The sequence below is a fragment of the Pleurodeles waltl genome, chromosome 1_1 (assembly GCF_031143425.1).
Source record: "Pleurodeles waltl isolate 20211129_DDA chromosome 1_1, aPleWal1.hap1.20221129, whole genome shotgun sequence".
Lineage (NCBI taxonomy): Eukaryota > Metazoa > Chordata > Amphibia > Caudata > Salamandridae > Pleurodeles > Pleurodeles waltl.
The window spans coordinates 664568416-664596247 of NC_090436.1; the positions used below are offsets into that span (position 1 = coordinate 664568416).

The 27832-nt window shown below is 40.9% G+C and overlaps 1 protein-coding gene across 1 annotated transcript in view; it reads right to left on the bottom strand.

Annotated features, from left to right (window-relative positions):
• Nucleotides 1–26619, bottom strand: part of SNX24 (sorting nexin 24) — a 560997-nt gene extending 534378 nt beyond the window's left edge. Inside the window, exon 1 of the mRNA XM_069226930.1 lies at nt 26379–26619. Coding sequence (XP_069083031.1) covers nt 26379–26441 — 63 coding nt within the window. The 5' untranslated portion in view covers nt 26442–26619. The remainder of the gene's footprint in view (nt 1–26378) is intronic.
• Nucleotides 26620–27832: the final 1213 nt, after the last annotated feature.

Here is a 27832-nt window from a genome sequence, read left to right on the forward strand (position 1 = left end):
AACTCTCATGGGACTAAATAGAAGGAGTCCAAACCCCCCAAATCGTTGCAACTTCACCACTGACTGTAATAACCCCTGTGAGCTCCGGGGGAGCTGAAGTTTGGTGCGTAACTGACCAGCTTTCCATTGGCAAAGTAAAACCCCCGGTTGCATGGAAGATGTTTTCCTGTAGCCATTCGCCTGTCAAAGGCTCCTATGTGGAGTTATAGAAAAAGGGAGAAAGAGCACCTTTGACTGAAGCCATAGCGAGACATAGAAGCGCTATAATGCTATCAGAACAATCATCCACTGTGGCTACTATGTTCTCAAATAAACAGGAAGAAATACAAAGACAAGCATCCAATGATGGAGCAGACAATCTAGGCCAGCCACTATTTAACCTGACCCACTTCATTGACTTTAGAGAAGCTCTCAATAGTATAGTGTGAGTATACTAATAATAGTAATAATCTTAACTACTACTACTACTAATAATAATGTTTTATAGATCGTTTGTTAAAACATTTCTGCTGCCTCTAACTGCTGTAAGCAAACGGTGTTGCTATTATCCATTTTAATGGTACATAATTTTCCAGTTGAGAGAAAGATCGAAGGTTGAGTTAGCACTGCTGAGATCAGAACTTGTGACGTGGAGCCTACAGTTTGTTTAGTTAAGAGCATCCATCTTAATGAGCCATCCTGGCTGCTCTGATCAGTCCACTACACCACCTCCTAAATCTTTTGGTGAGTGTTAAGGGATTATAGCAGATACCTTGTAGAGCTCAATCTATCTCTACAGATGGAAGTGATTTTCTACCATCAACAGTACCAAAGCCATTATAATGGCATGATGTGTTTTTTCAATACCAATGAGGTTATACAACACTACCAGAAAATGAAATGTTGCTGGTTATTGTGCCTTGATTCAATTCAGTTGACGTATGAAGCACTAATGGTGTCAGGAATTAATTAATGTTCTGTTGTGAGGAACGGAGACCCTTTCGCCGGTTCATGCAAGTTAACGTTGGTCCATATTTACTGATATAACCTTGCAAAATGAAATGTGGCAAAATGTAAATGAGGTGATGCGAGTGTGCAAGAAAATTCTGGAAAAGCACATAGACGTAGGATGCAAGTATCACTAGGGGAGAAACATCAGTCTGAGTCAGCCAGAGTGAGAAGCTAGAGAAGACCTCACTATAACTGCACAGCTGTTCATGTTGCGGTTTATCGGCTACTAAAACGACACATCAGCAGCAGACGTGCGTGTGGACTACACACTTAGCTGTTTTATATTTTGTGCAGTGAGGTGAGTTGCTGGCAGAGTCATTCGGATTTCTTCACCTGTTAGCTACAACTTTCACACAAGCAGTCAGGCTTATCGCAGAGGCAATGTGTAAAATATTTGTGTGTACACACAGACACACACACACACACACCACCCCCTCCAAAAAAGAACTCCACACCAAAAATAGCCAATATTTATCTTAGTAAAACAAGACCAAAACAAAAAAATCAAAACATACACAAGCAAAGATACACATTTTTAAAGATTAAGTCTCAGTAAAGCACTTAGGGCCAGATGTACCAAAGGATTTTACCCATTCTGTGTCTATGGGAAAATGCTTTAGTACATATGGCCCTTAGAAACCTAATAGCTCCAACTGGGGCTATCACGACATAGTGACGGAGTCATTCCCAACAGTCCGAATCCACTTGCAAAGGAGTGCGAGCCGGTCACAGAGTCGCACGGACCCCAGACACAGTATCTTTGAAAACGATGAGGAAACAACAAGATTGCATGAGGACGGGGATGTGAGGTGTCACTGGAGCAGATGCAGCGTCAGTTCCTTACTGCCACCGGGGATGTGAGGTGTGGGTTCTTTATGGTTGCAGGTATCAGTAGCGAGGCGTCGGTTCCTTACAATCCGGCGAGGTCGATGAATCCAGTATGTCAAGACGTGAGGAGTCGACTTTGTGGTGTTGCAACCGCACCACGGAGCCACAGTTGCTGTGGTGGAGTCAGAGTCGGGTGTCCCAGACGTCGAGGACATGGCATTCTGGACTCACAGTGTGGTGGGACTTCGGAGGGGCTGTGGCTGCGCCAGGCCTGCGGTGTTGCTTGTGGTCATTGCAATTAGCGGGGGCAATGGCTCAAGTGCAGGCAGAGGAGCAGAGTCGGATAGCGGAGCTGGTTCCGAAGCCGCTCTGGAGTCGATGTACTTGGTTTCTTCTTGGTGATACCAGAATTCACGCCCAAGGGACCAGGAACTGGATTTGGCACCACCTGGTGAGTCAGGACTCTCAGCAAGAGAGCCCAGGTACTGGCAGCTAAAGTCTTTTGATGCTCTTGAGACTTCTAACATGAGACAAGCTCAGTCCAAGCCCTTGGAGGACCTTTGGCAGCAGGACGTAGAAAGCAAAGTCCAGTCCTTTCACTCCCATGGCAGAAGCAGCAGGCCAGCACAGCAAAGCAACAGGCAGAGCGGTAGTCCCTCCAACAGCATCTAGCTCGTCTTCCTGGCAGAATGTCGTCAGTCCAGGAGGAATCTAAAGTTGTGGTCTCAGAGGTACAATACTTATACTCATTTCTACCTTTGAAGTAAGCAAACTTCAAACAGAAAACCTTTGTAGTGCACAAGCCTACAGTGCAGAGAATTTCCTGCCCTGGCCCCAGACACACTCCAGGGAGTTGGACACTGCTTTGTGTAAGGACAGGCACAGTACTATTGAGGTGTAAGAGTCAACTCCTCCCATCACTATAGCTCAGGAAGACCCATCACCAATATCATTTAGACAGAGATCTCTTGCACTTTAGCACTGGTCAGCAGTGGTAAGGTGCCCAGAGTGCTAAAGCAAGCAAAAATGAAACTCAGCGCAGGATCAAAAACTGGAGGTCAGAAGCCAAAATGACAAGGAAAACCCTGCAGCAAGGGACATTTCCAACACAGTTATTATGTGTACCTATTTTGTGTGCCTTGAGAAAGTTCCCAAGGTTAGGTCTTTTAGGTTTCATTTGGATGTTCCTACTGTTAGACCACAAAGGCATGTACCTTAGGATGTTTTTCTTAGCAAGAACCCTAAAAATGTACAGAAACACATATCTTAAGGTATGTCAAAGCTGTATACTGAATGCAACAATTTCACTCTTTATAAATGCTTTGTTTTATTTGTAAAATACTTTTCACTTGGGAAACTCTGATCAGAAATTAGAAAATAATAAGTAAGTAATAAATAAGTAAACAATTACTAAGGTCTGATTCACTTTCCATGGCCTCCGGACTTAAACAAGCTTCAGCCATTTGGATCTCTGCAGTAGCATAGGGAGTAGTTTCATGGGTCTCTTTTTCGAGTCATGTTAAATACAACTGCTCTCTCAAGCATTAGTTGAATGACTGCAGCAGGTAACTCCTCCCACAGCACCGGAAAAGCCATAGTGTGCCAAGGCCCGAACATTTGTGCAACACATGGAATGCAGGAGATAAAACTGAACCAACCATTTAGGTCTGCTGATAAGTCATGTCCTAGCAACAATATATTAGTTTTTGTGTTTTTAAAGACAAGTTGAGAGGGTGGGAAACAACACAGAGTGCTGGGCAGATATGTAAGGGGAGGAAGCAACACACACAGGAGAGAGCAAGAAAATGCAAGCACTCTCATGGAGTGCTGCATCCTAACAAAAAAAGTAATTCTCTAATTGTGTGTGTGTATACAAGTCAGATAATCAAAGGGATAGAAAAGAGAGGCAATGTTCCAAGGTAGGGACTAAGAAAAAAAGAGTAAGGCAAGATACAGAATTGGAATCAAACAAATGAGAGTGACAATAAAGTTAACCAGTGGTAAGTGGGCCACAAGAGGCTTTTGTCTATGAACAGTTAAAAGCAGTCTGCTAGGCAAGGCGTAAAATAAGCACTTACAAACCTAATGCTCAATTTCCATTGCGCTCAACACTCATAGGAAACAAGAGATCCAAATGCATTTCACCAACTCTAACACACATTATTCAAAGTCTTTCCAGAAAGACAATCATGGGCACAACTTGTGGACATAATTTTCCTAATATTGTGACCTGTTGTTTAAAGCAATAAACAGGCATGCACAATTTTGAGAGAAGCAGGTGATAAGCAACCAGAAAAAGCACAGGGAAATGTCCAAGAGCGAACAAGCAAATGCCCAGCTTCCAGAACAAAACAAACAGGTCTGATTAGAGAGAAAGTTGCACGTATATATAGTTGTGTTTGGCCTGGGCACAGAAAGGTTTGCACACATAGGCATCTATCAGAAGGATTTTTTCACTATTGTGGACAATACTTGAAATTCCTAGACTACTGGGAGGATGCCTCTTGAGTATGGAAGAGTCAATGAGAATCAGGCTTACCTTTCAGAGTACAGTTACCACAAGACCACAAACGGACATTTAACTAGGTTGTGAAAATTCAATGAATGTGTCTTCAATGGCTTACAGTAAATGAGTGTTACTAAGCCTATGGTAAATGTTCATATAGAGGATTATGTGACAGCCTTTCTTTCTAGTTCTACGTGCAATGGACGTAAAAACTTAGCAACGTCCTTAGATCTTCCAGCACACTTCAGCTTGTGATGTCAAGGTTGAATTGAACAAGAGTGGGATAAGACAACATCTAGTGCGGGGACGGATAAATATTGGAATTGCCCGACAACCTCTCTGAAAAAAGAATAACAGTGTCTGACATTTAGAAAAGGGCTTCAAACTTGGCTTTCTCACTAGTTTTTTGTGGAGAAAGTTGGTGTGGTTATGTCAGTGTGATGCAAACTGCCAAAACCTTGAAAAAAGTACTGCTAACTGGCTAATGAGAAGGATATACCTTATTAACGAACCAATGCAAGCATGTTATCACGCTATGTGCTGTTATATAATTTGAAAGTAGTTTAAAAAAAAACAAAAGTAAACCACTAACAAATCAGTATGACTAATTATGTCAACTGCCTTTATGCTTACGATTTCACTTTTTGATTTAGTTGGGGGATAGCAAAGTTCATAGGAACACACTGAATTGTTCCCAGACACTCAATCAGAACTATAGATTTCTATATCAAAGTCTTTTTAACTGCCTCCTGAGATCTGCAGTAGGTTTCAAAATATACCACTTAGGAAGATCCCAATGGGTAATTTAGTGTGACAGTTGAGAGCTACAATTGGAAAGCAAATCAAAGCCAATAAAATACCACAGGTAAGCAACTGCGCAACATTTTTGTGAGCAACATGGAGATAGTAAAAGATCTGAAATATCTAGTTGTAGACACCCATAATCAGACGAGGCGATAGGGAGTTGACATTAAGGCCGAAAGAAAAATAGTTGTATTAACAGTCTTCGGTGTACAAAGTTAATGTCAGAAATTCGACTAAGCAAGAAGGCAACACTTGCAAACACGAATAAAGATTACACAACTTTGCATTTCGGAGAACCGAAATGAAGATTTTTCCTTAATATTCAGTTCCACAATTATGACAGTTTCATCTTATGGTTCTACGTTTCCAAATAAGAGCTCTGTGTTGTTAAACAACTTCTGAAAATTGTGTGTCTCTGGCTGCAGTATGTTAGCTGTAATTAAAAGAACAAAGGCCCTTAAAAAGAATTAGAAGACGTTCAAATGATTTGATTACGCTATAGGCTGTATCAGTCACAATGAGGTTTTGATTGAATGTTTGATTTATGCTGCTGATCCCAAAACTGAAAAAAGTACAGCTGTCAATCCTACTTTTGGAGGCTTTCACAGGATATAATATCATATAGTAATGGCGTTTATGTATTTGGTACTTGAAAGGTAACAACTGCAATTACCAACTGGTGCAAAATTTGCAAAGGTTTAAGGCTCTCACATGATAGGAATTCTGTGAAACTGACGAAGAAAGTCTTCTGCCCAAAACAAGGCATATTTTTAACGTGTTGCCCTATTATTGGGCAATGGTTATCTTTGGCAGAATTAAGAGAAAAAAATCAAATGAAACATTATTGCTGCCTTGGCACCAAATACATTTTTGTAGTTGGAAAAAAGCAGCAATGATAAATCTAAATATTACAGCTGCATCTCTCATAATGAATTAACAATTATATTAATGAAGCACATACTAGTTAGCAAAATGTCTATTTAATTTGCTGGCAAAAATTGCTATAGCTGTTAATCTGTAGTTAAGAAGGTTAAAATCTACTTCTAGCCCATGTCAAAAGTTCGATCAAGCAGGAAGGCAAAACCTGGAAACAAAAAGAGCAGTAACCGATACAGAAAAAGTTTAAACACCACCAAGATGGGGGTCAAGTCCCTTACCTATAAGGCTAAGTAAAATAAACAAGTTAAAATTAACCATGAAGAGTGAAAAAATGCATGCACCAGAGCACACCAACGAGAAAAAGTAGTCATGCAGACCAGTGGCGACAAGCTGCTGATGGAACCAACTTCCAAGTACTGATTTTCACCATCCACACATATCTGGTGGGCTGTTAATATTTTGAAGCGGATGTTAGGAAAAACCGTAGTGCTCTATAAACGACTTTAATGAATAATTAAACATGGACTACTATAATCACTATAAAGCTTTTCAAAGCATGCTCAATATTTGAGATAGCCTAAACTTGTTAGTTTTACTGAGCATTAGAAATTACTTTTGCTTATACTAACATCAAAGCAAATATGTGTCTAGTTCTTCTCTCAAGTGACACAGGAAACATTAAACTATAATATGAAATAAATCTAAAACGGCCTTCAAAACATTGTGATGGCATTTAATTTTGAGAAGTTCATAATAAACGTATATTGGTTACCTTTTATTTATATTTTTCAAATTGGCAGAGGCCGCTGTGTAGTTTTACGTAAGTTAGAGTTTCCACAGCAAGAGTATTTTTTTGTTTTTCTACTAACTTTGATGCCATTTGACAAATCCTCATGGAACTTTCCAAAAAAGAGTGCCTTCCCTGAAAGCTTTAGGGTAATCAATTACAGCAGTGGGAGGGGGGTGGAGGGAGCTCAGAAAAAAACAAGGGGAGAGCAAAACCCTTTTTACTCCCCACACAATTTTCGTAGGGAATTTTAGACAGTGTTACAGAACAAAATGACTGAAGAGAATTAGAACAAATTTGGCAGAAAGTGAGACCTTTACTTAGAAAGCGTGCTTTTTGTGATTTGGTGTAAACCTGTTCAGGCCTTTTCAATAAAGTAAGGTTAAAAAGATAGAGCAATCTGGATGGTTGGTCCTGAAGACTGCAAATATAAAAAAATAAAGCATTTTGATTGGTGGCAAGGGTTTTTTCCCATATTGGCGGTCTCTGTATTGTGGGACCCAGCAGTATGCTCACCTCTGGGCCTCTTGCGGAGGTCTCTAACCCCCTGGCCTCAAGATTAAAAAATAAAACATTTTGCCTCGCCGGTCTCGCAGTGCTCTCTTGGACGTTTTTGACAGATCCCAAGGGAGTCTCACAAGACCCAACGCAGCCTCCTGTGTGGTGTCACACTAGGGTGGGACCCAGCATGACCACCTGTGTGACTCTTGCAGGACCCAGCACAGACCCTGTGATTCCACCAGAGTCCTGTGGGACTGAAAAAAAGCAATTGTATGGTAGAGGACTACAGCAAGTTGGCATCTCACAGGGTGTGGCCATCTGTGGCAGAGTATGACTCCACTTTAACGTTTGCTATTTTCAGTTAATATAAGCAAAAGTTACCAGAAAAAGAAAATTTTCTTTATGAGAGCATCAGTAAAAATCGTTTTGACATATCCTCTAATCCACTTGTGAAAGGCCTTGACAGACAGCATATGCTCGGGTTAGTATATAGGTTTTCCTGTTTGAAAAAAAATGTCTAAGCTTCGCTGGATGTCAAATGGTATTGTGTAAAGTCCACCCAAATTGATTCTTAAGGTCTGCAGTGCCTTTCTTCCTAGAAATAGATTACTTAGCTAGAGCCAAGGAATAAGGCAGAATTATGTTCCACGTAACAGAAAAAATCATGTCCTTCCTAATGATAACCATTCCAGTTTCGCCTTCACTAGTTTCCCAGTCAACACCCTTATTACGAGTCTCAAGCCCTTTGACAGCTTCTGGTTGTAAGCCATCTAGAGGCATGTTAGAAGTGTTTCACCAAAATATCCTCATCTGCATAGCCCCTGGTATCTCAAAAATGCTGATGCCTTTCATCCTGATCAAGTTTTCAATGACACTGTTGGAACTGTGAGCATGATCTTTGGCTTTATCAGCCATGCACACGGAGCTCTCAGGAGTAGCACCTTTATCATCCAGCGCATATTTTCCATCTCTTACAAGTCACATTAGACAAGGCATGCAATCGTTAGTGCAATCTGGTGACTGCATCTTCAGTATAATAAATCTTATTTAGTTATTAAGGCCTTTTTCCCCAGGAAATTCCAACTCCTCAGAGGTGTAACTAGGCCTGAGAAGCAGCAGTTTGAAAAGACAAAATCAGACCATTTTCTTTGTCTCTTTGTCGTAGTGCAATTTGGAGAGAATCTAGTAAAACATATTTGTGCCAACCAGTGGTCCCACACCTGGTTCACTTCTTCAAAATACACCACACTTCCTGCAAACATTCAAATACTTTGAAATCAATGATGGCTTGTGCTACATACTCTCCTACCTAAAAAAGGCCTAAGTACAGATTCCCTTTCATCAGCAGCCCAGAGTACAGAGCTCTGTCACAGATCTGCCCAAGAGGAAGTGTGGGTCATGAAGACTGACATGCTCTGCCATTTCCACTGAGCTTTAAAATGAATGAATAAGTAAATATTTCTTTTCACGTGCGTTATGCATTTAAAGCAGCACATCTTTCATACAGTCGTTGGCTCAGTGGCTTACTATATAGTCAGCGACCTGGGCACATCAACTGGGAAGTTCACAAAAGATAGTGCCAGCAAGCAGACACCAGGCTCTGACCACTCAACCGTGTGACTGATAGCCCTGACTCAAATCCTGGGTCATAAAAGAAGGTGCTGGTCAAGCTTCTGAAGGACTCCATACTTCTGCCAGTGTGACAACGAGCAACTAGACCTTTTACTCGGGTTTGCAGCCTGAACATACCAACAGAGAATCAGTCTGTACACCCTATGCGTGTACATGGGCTGCACCACTCTTAGCCACAGCTCATGTAATGTCTTTTTTTATTCTTAAGTGCAATACGATGCATGTAGGCCATTTCGGGGCTAAATATTGCCTTTATAGCACAACCAGACATTTAAGTTACAAAGAAAGATGACAACCACACTGACGCAAATTATCTACCCAAGATTGTGGCTGAGCTGGTGTTTTCTGTATGTCTTCTAAATATCTGTAGTTGAGCTCCTTCTCAACCAGCAGTTGTGCCCCTACAGTATACCACGCAGCACTCTGGCAAGGCATCCGTGTAAAAGTCAGCCACATGGTCAATTGATCTACAGATATAACTTCCCTTAAAACAAGGTAATAAAAGGAGGGCAGAGACCGAATTTTCTCACAAACCTTGACTGCAATCTTCCCTGGTCTGAGAGGGTTTAATTAACACATGGTATTTCCCTGTGCTTTCAAATTGTGTGTTTTTCTAATTCTGGAAATGTCACCTTAAGCAACCACTACTGTATTGGCTTCACAAAAGAAGTTTCAGGTTTCAGGGTAAACAAGAGCACTTCAACCACAAAATGTTCCAATGACCTTGGCACACGTTTAAGAGTCACACTTTGATTAAGTTGCTGAGTCATCCAGCATTTTACACTTAACATACCTGTCATACAGTAAAGATGTTCTGTTTCACCCCACTGAAGGAAAGGATGTACAAATAGAGGTACCGCAGAACATTCCCTCAAGGATATAACATTCCACACAGGCAATAACATTATAACCTCTCATACAAGATCAGGACTGATGACTCGTGATCTATTTTGGAATAATGGAAAACTGCCTCTTTCGGACTGCAATCACCACAAATTTCAGGCTAGTCATGGTTTGGTTCTCATTTCTATCACAGACAACAATAAGAATAAAGAAAACTATCTCAAGATAAGCTGATTTTCTATCTCGTCCTGGCTGCAAAACCTGGAACCACCAAGTGAGGACCAATAAATATTTGTCACCAAACAACAGATGACCCTTCAGTGCCTAAACGTCCTACTCGAGGGGACTTCCAGTGATGTTTCAAGCTCCAGCAAAAAGGATCATCATTCCTTTTTTTGTACTCCATTTATTCAACACATCACAGGAAACCCAGATCAATTAAACTGTTCCCTGATCTCATATCCAGGCGAAGAGGTGTATTACAATACCTCTTGGGATATTTATCTATACCAGTTTCAGAACAATGATTCAACTTAGAGCACAATCATTGAATTCATTTCTTCATAGGCAGCTTGCTTAGAATTTTCCTGGGTCCCCCAAGCAACTGATTGTGCAAAAAAATGTGCCAAACAAGGAAAAAGAGTGACCACGAATAGTTTTGGCCATCGGCATTGCACACATTTCAGGCTGAAATGATTCATGACAATACAGGAAGCTCTGGCAATGTATAGGACCACAGTTAGCATTTTTGCAACAATTCTAAAAAAAACAGTAGTGTGCTAGCCAGCAGTTCCCTAAAGTCAACTGCTGTTTCCGTCTAAGTTACTTTTGCTTGGCAAGTGATCTGTATATATGTTTTAAAAAAACTCTGAGTTTATTTCTATATGCTGCTTATAATCCGCATCTTTAAATCTCCATGCCTCATGCAAAGGCGCTTTTTTCATTTGTATTTTTTAAAGAATGTATTTAATCAAAACCAGTTTGCTAAGGCTTACATTTGTAAAGTGGGGTAAGTCAGAAGTAGGCTCAAGACACCTACGTATTTTCTGGCTGCAACGTTTGTGACTGACCGGAAAAAAATATATTTAAAAAAAAGACAGCCTAATTTACTTAAAAGAAACAGGACGGCTTAAAAAAATCCTTGTTTTAAAAAAAGTTTATTTGACAATTGCCAATGGTGCGCTGGATTTCACAAAATTCACAAAGGGGAAGGGGAGAGCGCCCCTCATTGGCAAAAGGTTACCGCCTCTTTTGAGAAGTCAGTATCTTTTCAATGGTTTGCAACCAGAATTAAGGTGCAAAATGACTATTTGAAAAAGGCACCCACAACACGCCCCTCCTAAAAAGCGACTTGTAAACCATTTCTAAACTGATTTGCAGAATGACAGGCATTTTTGTGACTTGGCAAATGGGTTTGCTACAAAGGTAAAAAAACGTTTTAGTGGTTTCACTAAACTTTAGTGGTGTGCGACCACTAAAAGATTTAGTACATCTGGCCCCACTGTGACTATTAGCAGAGCTGTTTCTTTGTGCACAGTTCAGTGTTATGTAACCTGAAGGCACTACGTTTTTTTTTCATGTCAATGTCTGTGGTAATAAGATGAACTGACCTTCGCATTGTAACGATAACTGTGTTTTTATTATATGTACAGTTGCTTTAGATTTGATATTAGGCACCTTAGTTTACATACTTGTTATATTTGTTTGGGTGAATTTTATTGCAGAATTTGGCGGCATAAAAATAAGTCTTTTTCAAGGAACAGTGAAATGTGGATAATTCATTTTACGGGTCCATGTAAAACACTGGTGTCCTGTTTTCCAGATCCGTGTTTTTCAGTACTCTATATCAGTCAATCAAACACCTTATCGGCAAGTTGAGTGTTCTTCTTTTGGAGCACCGACAATTTGAAATTCATTCTTATTACTATTTTGTATACCTGGGGCATATACCGAAATCTAAACAAAATGTTTACAGAGGTATTTTATTGTTTGTGTTTAGGCTGAGATTGAGGGTTGATCTAGTGAATCAGGAAAAAAAAGAATGCCCAGTTTTCACTCTGATCTAAATCACACCCACCTCTGTTGTACAGAAGAGATAAATCTACTACATCTGAGAACAACGTGGGTGTAGCATTCTCCAATGTTGTGACTGGCCCATATGTCCAGTCACTTGTTGGAGACGAATTTGCTGACATCTGTGTACAGGGGCTGTCATTTCATCACTACGAGACACAAGGGCGTGTGTATTATATACACTGAAAAGCACCCGCACATTGCCCTCTTTTTTAAGGATTGGGAGACTCCCATCTGAGGTTGACTGGAAGTTTGGACTAACTATAGTTTAGCAGAATGTGACGTCCCCAGTTTTGGGGACTGCTGGAAGAGCAAAAAAACGAAGTCCAGAAGGTGAAACACTGCAACTTTTTCTCTCGTTTTTACAAATGAGATTTAAAATTCTTACTAAAAAGGTGGAAGTAGCTAAATTTTGCCCAAAAAGTTTCTGCTATAATGAGGATGTCCAATCACTACCTAATTCAAGATACATGGTTGTATGTGGAGCTGTAGCTCTGTCCATGGGCTGTTGCTAAGCAGACTGGTAGATTTAATTGTAGGAAAGTCTACACACACAGGATAACTTTCCTGGTCTTTATTACCAGGATGTTCCCCAACCCTCTCTTTACTCCCCCGTCTTTTGCTGTTCTTCTATTTGAATGTTATCTCAAGTCAAACACTTGTAGCATAATGATGTGTCCCCACACCCTACAAAGAGCTGCTTATTCAGTTTTACAAACTTTCTTAATGCTACTTAGATGTAACTTGAGGTGCTATTGCCACCTGACATATAACATTAGGATGTGGTCTACTCATATATTGAAGTGTTACTGGCCGAGTCCTGTTTGCGTTGCTTATGCCAACACAATTCAAACCTTTTGCACTAAAGAGTGCCTCCTTTGTTAAAGGCTGAAACACCCTGCTATACCCAACAGGAATGCCCTTCTTCATTTCCTACCCTCCGGAGCCCAGCACCTCAAGGACAAGTGAGAATCATTTATTTATGTCCACTACCGTCCCAGCTACCAGACCTTACCTGCTCAGAATCATGGAGATGTACGCTTACCTCACATTCAAGAAGACCACATACTAATTAGCATGCATATTATATTTAGGTAACACTATTGCAACATCCTGCTTACGGACTCCCAAAGTACTCCTTCTGCCCTTGTGACAAGAGTTTTACATTTTGCTCTAAGATCTCCCTCGCTACCAAATCATTTCATTTTAGCAGGAGTCTATCGGTCAATAACAAAGTCAATCTCAATGCCATGGGTTTGGGTTTTAAGAAAATCCACTGACTATCTCCACCATTCCTTCTTAATTCTGCTTCACTGTTTTCCTGCTTGTTCACTGCATTTGACCAGACTTTGCCTATGCTCTGAGCTCCAACTCTCTGCATACCTGCCCCCCTAATGGATCCTCTACTCTTTAATACTCTCTCAGCTGAACTCAGGGTAACCCCACTGCTGCCATTTTCAAAACACTATTTACTTACCCAAATCTGAACTCCATACATCCACTCACAAACGACATAAGTATCTTTTCACAAAATGCACTGTCTCTACCATTACCCTCTTATCTTTCCTTTTCAAGCATCATCTAGCTATGTGCTAGCATGCAGCTCACTTGTTTTTGTTGTTAACTGACTTGTTAGCTAACATTTATGGTTTTAAATACATTGTTTATGTATGATTAATTAAAATCTTACAAAGTAAAACCATTTTTGAGCAGCATCCATCCTACTGCATTTACATATAATTTGAAATTGTTGTTAAGATTTACAATTTAAAACAAGCATTTGCAATACAATAGGTCTTGCATTTCCTTGAGTTAGAGCTATTGGCATTGTAAATTCAGAACTGGACTTTTCTTGCCACATAAATTGTTCAACCCTCCCTCATAATTTCATCTTTTGCTGCCATGTTTTGGTGGTCACTGACAGCCACTGACATCAGAAATCATAAGCCCTCGAGGAGAGACAAAAAGATGACTGCACTACCTAGAGTTGTGTAAATGTCTGAACGGAAATTGGAAAATAAGGCTGAAAAAGTATTTTTCTTTTATGTTAACAGAATGACAAGTATTGCAAGCATTTTTGCCTCCCATTTCAACAGAGCTCCAATGAAGTTAACAATAGCAGAGCAGCATGAGAAGATTTATGGCCCCAATAAAGGAGATAAGCAATGCCCTGTGTGCGGATGTCTCTGAGGGCTGGCAGGGAGGGGGCCTGGAGAGAGAGAGACTCCGGATGAGGCTCTGCAAGTTTCACATCATTGCTTCTAGGTTTACCTACATTCTACCAGAAAGGGCACATTGTGGCTTTCGTGAGCAGTGAGTTAAATGTTTAAGCATTGGGTGTTTCTTTTGTAAAATAAGCTTATTTTAAGAGCCAGAGGCAAACGAGGACAGCACTGGAATAAAGCCAAAACAAATGTCAGCGACATGGGAGGAGGTGGGAGAAATGGAATGCTGTAATAAAACGCAGGTAGCTACCAGCCTAAAACACCCACAGTGAAAAGTGAGCAACAAAGAAATGACAATAGTAGTCTGTCACAGCAACAGATAAAGAAACCAAAGCGCAATACTACAATAGGTGGTCATTGCTCTGAAACAGAAAAAAAGGGGGAGAAAAAGGCAGAACGGATCACTAGCGAGCAAGAATGTCTAAAGGGCACTACAACCAACAAAGGAAATCGCTTTAAGCCATAAGAAGTGCACTAAAAGTATACACTAGGTCGAATGCTTACGCTCAACCTAAAAACAACATTAAACAAAGAAATGTCATTCAGTCTTAGTGTCCATCCAGCAGTCCTGGTGTATATAAGCTGAAAAGATGCTAGTTCAGGCCGGATGGGCAACATTCTAGTAGATGCGATTGGCCACTCAGAATATCAGCGTACACAAATAATACTATCCTTACGTCTGAGTTAAAGAGACTACAGAAGGCCTGTTAAACTGATGGCCTGTAACAAATAAGGCCATGGGCTTCATTTAACTGGAGTACCTAATACATGCATTTATTTTGCAACTGTTCTGCAAAATTAACTAACAATTTCATCCAAAAATGAGTTCTAATGAGATGTTTAAAAATGGGGAATGAGTCTTTGACTTGCCAGACAACCATTATGTCCAGCTCCTCTAGTGAAGTTTTAAATCATCGTACCCAGGTTTCTGACAGTACCACTGCTCCAGTAAAGATTTCCCATTAAAATCCCTTTCACTGATCCCTGCTGGGCAGACCTAATTCGGTGACATAGTTTTGCAAAGAGTGCCATGAATGTGTCAGATCCTTATCAAACCAAACTCCAGTTGTATTAGAGACAGTGCTTAATTTCAGTCTGTGTTTGCCGGTGCAGGACACAGGCACTAGTTTATGGGGACTAGCACTAATTTTTTCCTCATCGAACATTTCCCAAGAGCAAGAGAGGGAAAATAAACACACAGGGTAAACGAGGAGGGAGGAAAGTCGGGAAAACAGCCACGAAAGAAGGAACCTGCAAAAGTAGGATAAAAGGAAAAGGAGGGAGTGTCAAGTACAGGACTAAAGAGGCATGAGGTGGACTTAAGACTGTGCATTCGTGGTATTTGGCGCACCGATATTTCATAGCATTGGCTTCAGTCTTCAGAGCAGATGTTTGGGCACCAGCACTTTTCATTTTACAAATTAAGCACTGTAAATGTTTGTAGATTGGTTAGCACTCTTTGGCAGGTTGATGATCTCCCTTAATACTGAGCACTGTATGGTTTCAATAAAAGTGGATCTCCAACTGCATATTCAGCTAGCCAAATTATACTGCTGTGTTCTACGTGAGGTGTTCCTGTTACAAATGCTCTAAATTTCTAGACACACACAAAGCTTAATAAAAAAAACAAAAAAAACGCTGCTTCAGTTCAGTCATCAAGTCCCAGTACTCTATAGATTTGTCCAGCTGAATATATTGGGAAGTAGTTTAATTTGGCAAGTAATGCAGACTCAAGTTTCTTCAAATTTGGTCTCACCACGGAGTCGAGACACAAACAAATGCTTGGGATTTTTACATTCTAAATGTGAGAATCAAATTTAGCATCAATAGTATCAAGAGAAAGTTTGTGATAAGTCCATAATCTAAAAGACCTTCATCTAACAGATTTATGTTTAAGCACAAACATAAAGCAATGAGAATCAAAAATCTAGTTAGTAAATGAAGGAGGAAGCCAGCAGTGAAAGCTGGGGAAAGGGAAGCAGCATACAGCACAGTGAGAAGGATGAAGTGTGCCCGAGAACAGACATAGCAGACACACTGCTTGCAGTAATGGTCTTTTCAGCAACTTGATTAGGATGTACTGAAATGCGGCCAAAATACATTATTACCACAGCGTAAGCTACTTCTACTTCTTTTTTCCTTTAACTGACCAAATGTAAAAACAAACATTGCAAAAGTTGTAAAAAAAACGTACAATTAGTTCATCAACACAGTGACAGCAGTTCCTCTGAAGGTACAGAGATCACCACTGGATCTGCAATTATCCCTAAATATAGGGGGCTGCAGTCCATCAGGGCAGCGGATGTAATGTTCCCTGCCCCCCTCAGAGAGGGACACCTACCAAACTACCAAGCCCTAGATATGAAATGAAAGGAATTTAAAAATCTAAAGGGATTGATGAAGAAAAGGATGTCTCTCCTGAAAGTCTTAGCCAGGATGGAGGAAAAACAAAGTCAAACTAGGGAAAATGTTGCTGGAAGAATGGGTGCAACAGTTGTAGAAGACAAGAGAACTACCAGAAATGTGTCTGACGATGTTCCAGATAGAAACTGTACACAGGCTGTACAAGTAAGATCTAAGGGTGGACAGAGAAGGCATTAGCAAATGAGAAGTCAGCAAGGTCAACAGACAGGCCTGTGTGTTTATCAGACCTCATTTGGATGGGGTCACAGAGCAGAGAGGGGCTACTGAGCCCAAACTGTGGAGTTTAGATTGTTGAGTGGTTTGTTGGTTGAGTTACTTTGCCACTGGTGCCCTTGGGTCTAATCTTCAATAATTTGGGGCAAATGTATGAATTATGCACAAATACAGATTATGTTACTCTTATTTAACTTGCGTTTAGTTTGGGGGGAAAAGTCTTAAGCCTGCATGCTTGATTTCCTCGGAGTGCATCTCAGTCATTTGTTCCGGTCGCAGATAAAGCCTTGCAGTGCCTGACAAATGGTCTCATCATTTGGGTGGATGTGACAAGCAGAGCCCACGCCTTCCATCTTTGCTGCAGCCTCACCTCATCATTAGCACTGATGGATGATTACAGCAAAACTGGTCAAAAGTAACAGTACAGCTTCTTCTGCAACGGTGGCCCGCCAGACTGAGCGGGCTCCACTCAGCATTGACTGTAATTACAGTACAGTGGTAGGTAGAGGCCAAACAAGTCTGATCTTCCATTTATAAGTCTTTTGTTAATATTGTGAATAGCCTTACAAACTGGAATTCATAAGCGAGATATGAGCGGACAGATTTCTAGGGGCGACTAAAATGTGCGGAGATGAAATGCTCATCAAAGGAGCATAATGTTAGACACACACAAGGCCCAAAAGTCAAGAGCTGCAGCAGCTGTGTGTTTTCAAAGAGTGAGTTGTTTCAGAATGTAACGACTATAGGAGTTGCAAGAGAAAATGAGGCTGTTTCAATCAGTTTGCGGAAACAAGGTTAACTCCATGAACTAAGGGCCTGATTTAGAATTCGGTGGATGGGTTACTCCATTCCAAAGGTGACGGATATCCCTTCCAACATATTACAAGCGTATTATATCCAATGGCACTTGTAACATGGCACACAGGATACCTGTCACACTTGTGATGGGGTAACCTGTCAGGCAAAACATAAATCAGGTCCTAAAGGCCGGTAATGTGAAGTAGGAAACCAGTGTGCTTACTGAAAGAGAAAAAGCATTGTAGGGGTGGTGCAGAACACTAGATGGTATGTATACAAGGCTTTTCAAAGGGCATTCTGGCTGTAATGTGCCCTCTGGACACCATCATCATCACAAATGTATGGAAATGCATCCATCCTTTTTTGTGCTCTGGTCAGTTAAAAGACTGAATTATGTACTGACTGATATAATATCAGAACACTGAGTATTAAATATCGTGCCACGAAAGTGCTGCGGCCAGAATCTCGACTATAAAACTATTTTTAAAGTAGCTATATATAGGTAAGTTTACAGTAATACATTCCACTTCTACTTAAACTATATATACAACTATTATGTATTACTGCAGACCTTGGAGCAGGTAAATATATTCTGGAAGGAGGAAAACCTGAAATATGAGCCAGTTCTTGATTAGCAGCACAGCTGACACGAGTGGAGATGGTAGGCCCATCCCAGTACACAATACAGGGATTAACAAGAACCGCCCTCATTCTGAAAAGATTACCTGTCAGCCAATTCCACTCTGTCCCCATACAGCAAGAACAACAATATGAGCATGGCGGGAGCAGTCTGCTACCATCCTTGTCTGGAAACCCGACTGATGTAACGTCAGTGTGAAGCTGAGGTTTGACTGGTCTAGACTGCAGGGGATGCCCAGACACCCAGGACATCATAAGCAAACCCCCACACCCTTTATAGGCAAGTCTCCATTCAAAGATACTGAACGGTGGAGTGGGCTGCAAGATCTGGCATGACCCTTCGACAGGGCGGCTGAAAAACTCCCTCTTCTACCAGAATAGACCACTAGGATTAAGAGCCAGCACCACCGGGGCACTTTAATCAATCAAACAATCCTGGGATGCCGTGACAGGCCTGTCAGACCAAAACTTTCCTCTTGAGACACTCCTGAGAGTAACCCCCTTCCCCCTTTTTTCTGCCAAAAAGGTCAAGGATAAGACAGCAGGGGTAGCCAGCAGAGAATGACAGACACATTTCCAATCCTTCCATAGCTGTGCAGGGCCAGGCACATAACAGCAAAGAAACTGACTCACAGGAGATCACCCCAGCAATGACCCTCCAAGCTATCAATGATACGCTGCACTAGAAAGCAAGCTAGCAGGAGTGGGGAAGAAGGTCTTGCTGCTACGTCATGATAATGTAGAATTACCCTCAGATGGCATGGAAATCAATAGGAAGAAGAGTGCACAGGATCAGAACCACTCCTGATCAAGTAGCTTCAAATCCTGGATTCTGTACAAGATAGTTATCCTGTTTCAGGACCAAAGGAGCTCACAGGACCATGACCTAGAAAACCCCTCTTGGCCCCATTCCCCGGACCCTTAACCACAAGATTTCTGGATTATCTAGAACTGGGTGCTATCCTGGGAAAAATGCATAGTAAATGGGAAGTACAATTTCATTCTTCAAAAATTACCAAATTATATGTCGCTCACACAAACAGCAATGAAAGTTGTTCATGGACCTCAAAAAAACGTAAAGCAATGTTAATTTAGGCAGTAAAATTGAAAACGAATACCAGGCAATGCCTTTTTTCACTGAAACTCCATAAGAGGGCTGAGACTGAGCCACAGAAATGCCTCTGAAGCAGATCCAAAATGGGGATACCACCATCTCACTGAAGGCCTTGAGGTCTGGTTCAGTGGGCACCAGGGGAAGGCCAACAGGGGAGGTGGCACCAGAAAAGAGGAATGCTGGGAGAACAAGAGAAAGAGCAAGAAATCGACATCTATTCCATCAGCAAAGATGGTGAAGCATGATCATCCAGGCAAAAACCAAGAAACATAATGTATCTCTATCAAAGGAGGGAACTTAGGGCTTATCGAATTGTTATAAAAATTGCAAGACTTTTAATGAAGGTGCTACATAGCGATAACACTTCCCAGAATACTTGATTGATTGGCTGGTTTTATTTCTTGGCACTATCAGGGAACCATTCTTCAAGTAGCACAATATAAATACTCGTGGGCCAAGGTCAGTCAGTGGTCCCTGCCTACTCCCCAAGAGTCACTTAACGGTTGTAAGGGCAACAGATACTTCACAGGTAGAGGTATGGGTGAGGGTAGTTGGGGGGAGTGATTTTATCCATTTGATAGGTTTTTAATGTTATAAGCAAAAGTCAGTACTGCTCCCACCCCCCCACCCCATACTGGAGGCACAACAAAGGTCCTTGTTAAATGGCTTTACTGACAAAATTGAAAAAGTGTCAGTGCTGCAACATGCTAAAAGAAAACTCCTGCTACAGGAAACGCACTTGCTAGGTATCGAACGTCGATCTTTGAGAAGAAACAGATTCACAGTTGTGTAACACTCCCATTTTACTGAAGGGTCTGGGTGAGTATTAATTTTGAGCCACAAAACATACCCACGGTCTGTTAACACAAGACATAGTGATCCTACGGGGCAATCTGTAATGATCTCAGAACAACCTGAGGGCCGACCTTGTAGGACTGCTTGCATACATGACCCAGCCAGGCCTTCGCAGACCAGTTAACCACTTTCACATCAAGAATAATAACATGAGGCAGGGAGTTTGACAGTGATGGACCCCAAACTTGATACAAATAGCAGTACGAACTCACACAGGGCCCATCCTTATCCAACAAAGCCCCAGTGACGGACCATTGTGAAATATGGTGCTCAAGGCATATAGTTGACAGGGCCTGCGCTCATTATTCCATCCCCCACTGCACACACACAAGAATAGACTATGCTTTCCTGCCAGCAGTCAAACTGAGGGAAGCAACAGCAGTAACTATCTTTCCCAGGTACCTCTGTAACCACTCCCCCATGGCACTGCACTTACACCAATCAGGGGTAAGTTCTAAAGGCATCTGGCATTTGAAAGCCTTGTGGTTCCTACATGAAAATTCAAGGATTTCCTACGAGAGGAAATAAAGTTACACATTATAGTCCAAGATACTCTATGGGCAGATTTCAAGGTAACCATTTGGGAAAAGGAGCAGGCTTACTTAACAGGTAGTGCCAAGGACAAAGAAAACAAGGTCTTGTCCCATGGAAACGTGATATTAGAACTAGAATGAAAATTAATCACAACGTACGATGACAAAACTTACTCTAAACTTGATGGTGCCAGATAGTCTCTTAAACAGTTCCTACAGAATTCAGTGAAGATGGCCTGAGCAGCATCACAGTGTAGAATCTACAAGGACGGAGAGACAAAGCAGGCAAGATGCTATACTGGCAAGCTAATAGGGATCTACAATGATGCTTTTCCCACTGAAATGCAATCAGGGACAGAGTTACATAATTTTATTTAATAAGATGAACCATGTACATTCTCACCAATGTTTTAAAAAAACATTTAAAAAATGATAGAAAATGTTGTACATGGTAGTGAGTAGTTTAAAACAGAATATCCAAATGGTTAACATATAAAAGGGTGAGGTTCTGCTGTAGCATTTGTAATTCCAGTATGAAGTGGTGGCATGTCATGCCAATACTGGAAGAAGCAACCTTGAGAATATGTGCAGTGATGGAGGAAAGGCAGAAGGACAAAACTGCTTGCAGTTGGCAATAAACTGACCCACGATTCCCGACATGGGTTACTACTGTTGCATATGACAATAAATTGGTTAACTGGTGCTATTTGTTTCCTGTGGGGGTGGCTGGTAGGGCACAGCCCTGATTTTAGGAGACTGAGACTTAGTTTTCATCATAAGACTTTGACCTATAACAAAAGGAAACAAGCATTTGCAATGTAATGGGTCTCGTGTTTGCTCAAGTTAGCGCTTTTAGCGTTGTAAAACGCTAACTGGACTTTTCTTGCCACATAAACTGAAAATGAAAAGTAAAACAGTTTCACATAAGCGATTCATCGTCACCAGGAGCGCGAAGCAGACACACAAAAAGAAACAGAAGTGTGTTTGCAGTCAAATTTATCGGCAAAAGTGCAATTACCCATGTAACAGGCAAAAATGCAAGTATCCATGTAACCGGCAACAGTGCAATTATCCATGTAACAGGGTCAATGTCATGCAAAGCGCACGACTACTGCCCAGCGAGATCACACTGCCTACAAAATAAAATAAAAAAAGTAGTCCAGAAACCATACAGAAAACATGGAGCCTCTTATGTTTTCAGTATTTGACCGGTGCGCTTGAGGAGAGCTAAACACCGGAAAAGGGATGACGTATTCATGCCTTTCACTAATGAAATCAAGCGATTTTAAAAGGCAAGCCCACGAACCTACCAAACTGATGGGTGTGACATGGATGTGGTTAAAAGCCCACAAAGAGATTACAACAGGGACAGAGCACTGTGCGTGCTCAACCTTAAAAAAGCTTAAAAGGAAGAAAGAAGAGTAAAATAGAAAAAAGCAACCAAGGGAAAAAAGTCAGTGATGAAAAAGAACTTGCAAGAGTAACAAAGAGAGAGGAAGTTTAGAGTGGTGTAAAAGAGGCATGTAGAGGACTCAAGGCCAGGAAGCAGTGGTATTTAGCAACTTGCCATTCAGCAGTGGGCTATAAACAAAAACGTTGAACCTTGCGTTTTTTTTTAATGAACTAGGCAAACGGCCTAACAACCACTTAAATTAGAAGGTAAAGCAACGTATTTAAAGCAAGTCGCTAATTCATTCTAACCCATGTGATACTGCATAATGGCTCAAGTGGTAAACAATAATAATATGCATAATTGTAGCACAAAGCATCTCAAAGTGGCTACAGAGCAAGACACTGTGGTACTGTGGGAATAGCCTGAAATAAACATGTAAGGAGGACCCTCTGGCATATTTATGCTGACCCAGCATGAACCTTTCACTGGGTTTGTGGCACAGCACAAGCAAAAACAATCCTACGAAAGGGTGAGTTGCCCAGCTTGTGTGGTAGTATTAAATGATGTGACTGTAATTCAATAGTAATTTCTTCCCACTGTGTGCATTTGTACAGTGGGGTGACCATGAAAACAAATTACAAACATCTGAATTTTAGACCACCCTACTTCTGATGTATGAAGGTTGGTCTAATACAATGTTCAGAGCAGCATGTCCCACGCTGTTCGTTGCAACCCAATGGTGGGTTGCCAGACTATTTTTGGTGGGTTGCGAAATGGCAATAAAAAAAGATGCCTTTACATTTTGCATTTATCTTGACAAATTTGCTGTGCTTCAGAGACAGAGGTTAAATGTCAGGCTATGCTTTCTGGTAAATTGAAGCTTATTCTTTTAACATTAGGACTGGTGTTTTCTTTCTCTAACTGCAAAGTAAGAAGAGTTTCTAAAGTGAACTACGTGACAATGTTGCTGGGCTGCACGAACTGAGAAAGGAAAGGATGTAGGATGCCTTTTTTGTGACACAAAACAAAATATAAATACTTGTAAATGAACTGTATACCAATTTCAGAGTATATCAGCAGTTAGGAAAGCAAAAACGAAGCACTTTTTTTTGTAATTCTGATGTATGATGGAAACAAAGATTTTAATAGGGTCAAAACAAATCGAGATACTTTTACTTGTGATGTGCAAATGCTAAATATTCACTGAAACCTAATGTACACACATTACCATTCTGTGTGTTGTATAGTTTTATCAGTTAACACTGTATGCCTTGCAAATGTAGGGGTCATTTCAACGGAAAAGCTGCCCTCTGTAAATGACAGTGCACTAATGCATGATGCTTTAGTGATATATTTGAGACAGTGTACTCCAAAATGCACCACCAGTTACATACTACACACTTAGCATACTCCTGCTAAAACTATTTGCTACACTTTGTGTGAAGCTAGGGTTTATCACAATCCTTATGACTTTAATGATGTAACATTGCTGTCGCTCTGAAAATCGTTCTTGCATCAATGATGCAAATGTGCTGAACTACTTCCCTAAGGCAAAACACTTTGTCCCAATGTGGATGGCACTGTGCTAATACTATGCTTAAAAAGTTTGACGTGGACTAAAAGAGCTTAATTAGAGAAACGTGTGCTGGAAAAGTAAAACATGCCTGTTTGAAATGTGGCTGACATGGTGTCCGTCACCTCAAGTTCTGTGTGAAATAATAAATAAGTTTGAAAATGTATTTCGAGGAATCATAACCATTTGCACTGACAAAAGTGTCAACATGGGCCTATCTCGTAGAAGAATGAAGAAAGCTACAAAATGGAGAAAGAATGAAATTAAATTGGCTGCTCATTATCACACCTCATAGCCTTGTCCAGTAGAAGTCTAGCTAGTGATTTTTTGGACATTAGTTAGGCAAAGTTCTAGATGATGTAAGTTCAGTTTCTGTCTAGTTATGTCCCAGTTGACAACAATTGTGTCCAGTTACTTTTAATTCTAACAGTTCAGATAACTTAAGCCCAACTTTACTAAATTGTTGTCTTTTCATGTTCCTGATGATGATCACTGAAGACCTGCTATTCCTGTGCTCTGCTGACGAAGACTCTGCTAGCTGCTGTCTCATTTAGGAGAGGTATAACCAATGTGCATTTGTTTTGCCTTTTGCACGATTCCTTTAGAAATCCAACCGCATTATTTTTGTTAGCACCATAGTTTATATGTTTTCCAAATAAATTTGTCTTATTTTAAATTTTGCATTTGACAAAGCCTGGCACGACACATGCGTTTTGAATTAGAATTTGGTAGTAAGGATGACCTACCCAATCATTGAATTGAATGTTTATTAACTGATTATGATTGATTAAACTGCACAATTAATGAAATCTGTTGCTCAAATAATTATGTTGTTATTTTGTATAATTCTTTGGGAGTATTTAATGGTGATTGCTCTTACTAGATTGAGATTCGGGAAATGTTTTGGACAACCTGTGTTGTTTCTCTATTGCTGTCATGTTTAAGTGACTTTAGCACTGTTAATAAAAGGGCAATAAATGTTTAAACTTTACTAAATTTGTGTGGTGATTCATGGCCACATAGGTCACGGTGAGTGTAAATTACTGACTCCATATTGCACATTGTTGTAGTTTATGGATATTAGTTATTATTGTTGGATTTGATGCTCTATTTCTCCTGTCTGAGTCAAAAGATTTGAGTGGAGCACTGAGGGTAGTAGATATCACTGTCCTATTACGTGTCACCTTAGCCTAATTTAGGTCACACTTCCACAAGAGTATGCTATTTTGGTAATTCAAAGCATTTTAAAAGCATGTCTGTTGGTACATTACAATATCACACCCGCCTCATGTCTGTTAAAGCAAGGTGGGTCACAAAAATGTGTGGTTCTAAACATTGGGTTGTGGTTCTAAAAAGTTTTGGGACCACTGTCTTTGAGGTTCACAGCAAAACAGCGACCATACTTTTAAAGAAAAATTGACAAAATGAGGATATAACCTTAAGAGACATGCAGATGTGTAGCTCAGCTCTAATCAATGAGCAAGCAGGTCACACAGGCAAGACAGTTTTTTTTTTTGCATTCTTGCTGCTCTGTTCATAACTTTATAAAATCAATATATCTACCAGAATCCGAAGAAATACATCTGATCTGGAAGCCCTATTAATTCCCGCCTGGGAAACAAGAGAGAAAGAGAGTGAAATGAAGAAAGAGAGAATATGCTCATGCGAGTCACTGGTAGATGTGAGACATATTAGAACAGGTATGGCTATTCACTGAAAAACATGAGTCGAACTTATTCCTACCTTACTGTCTGCACAGATGGACACATCTGCTAAAAACTGTAAAATGTTCCTACAGATACAGAACTGAAAGCTGCACCTTCATCTAAAGTGATAAAAAAGTAAACACATCACCCTCAAAAAGAGGATTTGCGAGCTGTTCTAACTGCGTTTTCTCCACCTTCTCCTTGTATTAGCAGATAAACAAAAACGGTGTTGCAGTAAGTAAACAAAAAAACTTTTGTAACAGGTAGAGGAATGGGAACCCTGTACGAAAGCAATACATTTCCCGGATCACCTTCAAAAACACAGTTGCTCCTAGAAACAAAATATTTTGATCAGACGATATAACGTTCCCAACCCTCAAAGCCTCGTTATCAAGAATCAACGATGTAACTGTGAAATGCTAGTTCGAGCTCAATAAGGATGTCACAGTAACTCAGCCTCATCGTCAGTAAATCATGATGATATAGTGTCTAATTATCGCACGTGTAACGTCACAAAGCGTCGCTGAAAACCCGCTATAAAATAACTGTAATAAAAGCGTATATTGTCAAAGTTTCATAGCCATTTCATAATAATAATCGTCACATCATGATGATATTGCCATGACAGAAGCAGGATTTAAAAACCTCGTCGCCACACACTCATGGTGGCGCCAAAGATCGCTATCATCAAGCGTTGCTGATGTCTGAAAAGCAGAGAATGCCAAAGATACGTGTAAAGCATATCTTACGAAGTCACAAATTATAACAACCAAGGATATCAACGCAGGCATTTCTTTAATTGGATGCAACTACGCTTCAATCCATACTGCGGCGCAGCCTCACGCGCTGATGCTCCCAAAGCTGCATGACCCGACCCAAAGTGATGCTCTTTGCATCATGCAATGATGCTGTCACATCTTCACTCAGTTGCGCTCGCAGAGAATTGCAGTGATGCAATACGTGAGCTTGTGGTGTGCACGCAGATGGTGTTGGTGGTGGTTGCTTGGCAGTTTAATGTTTCTTTCATGTGCCCTGAAGCCCTACCCGGGCACTGCTTCTTACCGTGTACCCTTTGGGCTCCAGATCACTCTCCTCGTACCGAAAGGAAGGGATAAGCACCTCCATGGTAGCAGAGAGCGGGGCGCCGGGCACCCCACGACCTGACGTCACAATTCACCAAGAACAGCAACAAGCGTACATCAGTGACGTCACTGCTGAGCCAGCAAACCACATTAGGTAGGAGGGAGCAAGTGTGCAAGGAAAGTTACCACTCAAGGCGGTGGGAACCTTGGGTAAGGACTGTATCTATTAAAGGAAGGTACCTTAGCAACGCCGCTTGCGCTTACCCCACGTGACAAGCACGTCTAAGCACGTCCTGCGGAGAGTTTCCTGCACGTACTGGTAACCGAGGAGCGGGCTGTTTTGTTGCTGGGAACTAGCGCCGGCGGTGGCGCTTTGGGATCGCTAGTCACGGTTTGGGAGAACAGGGCTTCTTTAGCACACGATCTGGGGATGGTGCATAGCTCATAATTGAAATAGGGGATAGAAACAATGTCTGAGGGACAAAATCAAAAGTGGGGATGGCCAACTCTATGATATGACTTAGCAGGTACTGTTATGGCGTTCTTTAGGAAAAAAAATAGTCTATTTACGTTTTGCTACTGTCAGCCAAGAGTTTTTAAGTAAAAACGAAATGTAAAGTTACCAGGATTTGATTTTGTGACGGCAATTATGCCCCTGGTCAGCACATAAGTCCTAAAATAAGGAAGTGTGTTGGGGAGGGGGGAACTAACGAAGTTAGGTAGTATGTAAGTGACATCAAGGCGTGTGACATGGCACGGGGCATTACAGGAAGTGGCATCACAACCCATGACTTAACAGGAAGTGGCATCATATGAAGTGACATCTGATCCTACAACCTTACGCATATGTTTAGCAGGTCTATCATGTACATTTGAACACATTACGAGTATACACGCAAACACTCCTAATTTAGACACGACTCACGTTTTTGCAAGGCGCACATACATTTTTTGGGTTATTGTCAGCTTACAGCTTTCTTTACCCAGGGACTGAACAGACTATCTCCACCAGTAAATCTCTTCCGCTTAATTGGTTGCAAAATCTGAATTTGAAACTATCTTATAGGGATAAGGCATCTGCTGTAGAGATGTTTGAGTTCCCAGTAAATTAAAGGGAATAATAATAATGGTAAGATAACCTTGATGGTTAACGCATTTGTTGAAAGATCTGTGTTTTGTCTAGTGCTCGTTTTGACTCGAAGTAGCATAGAGGGTTAATATGTTTCCTGCAAAGGCACATCATGTAACATGCGCATGACAGATGTTTATTTTATGTAGAAAGCCAAGTGAGTTACTGCTTGTAATAGAGTTACTTTTGTTACTTGCAGTTCATAAATTGTAATCCTAATACAGTGCAGTGAGCTACGAAGGGCCATATGTGAGACTCAACCACCTTGTAACTTTCTCTTATGTAACATATCCTGAACATTGATG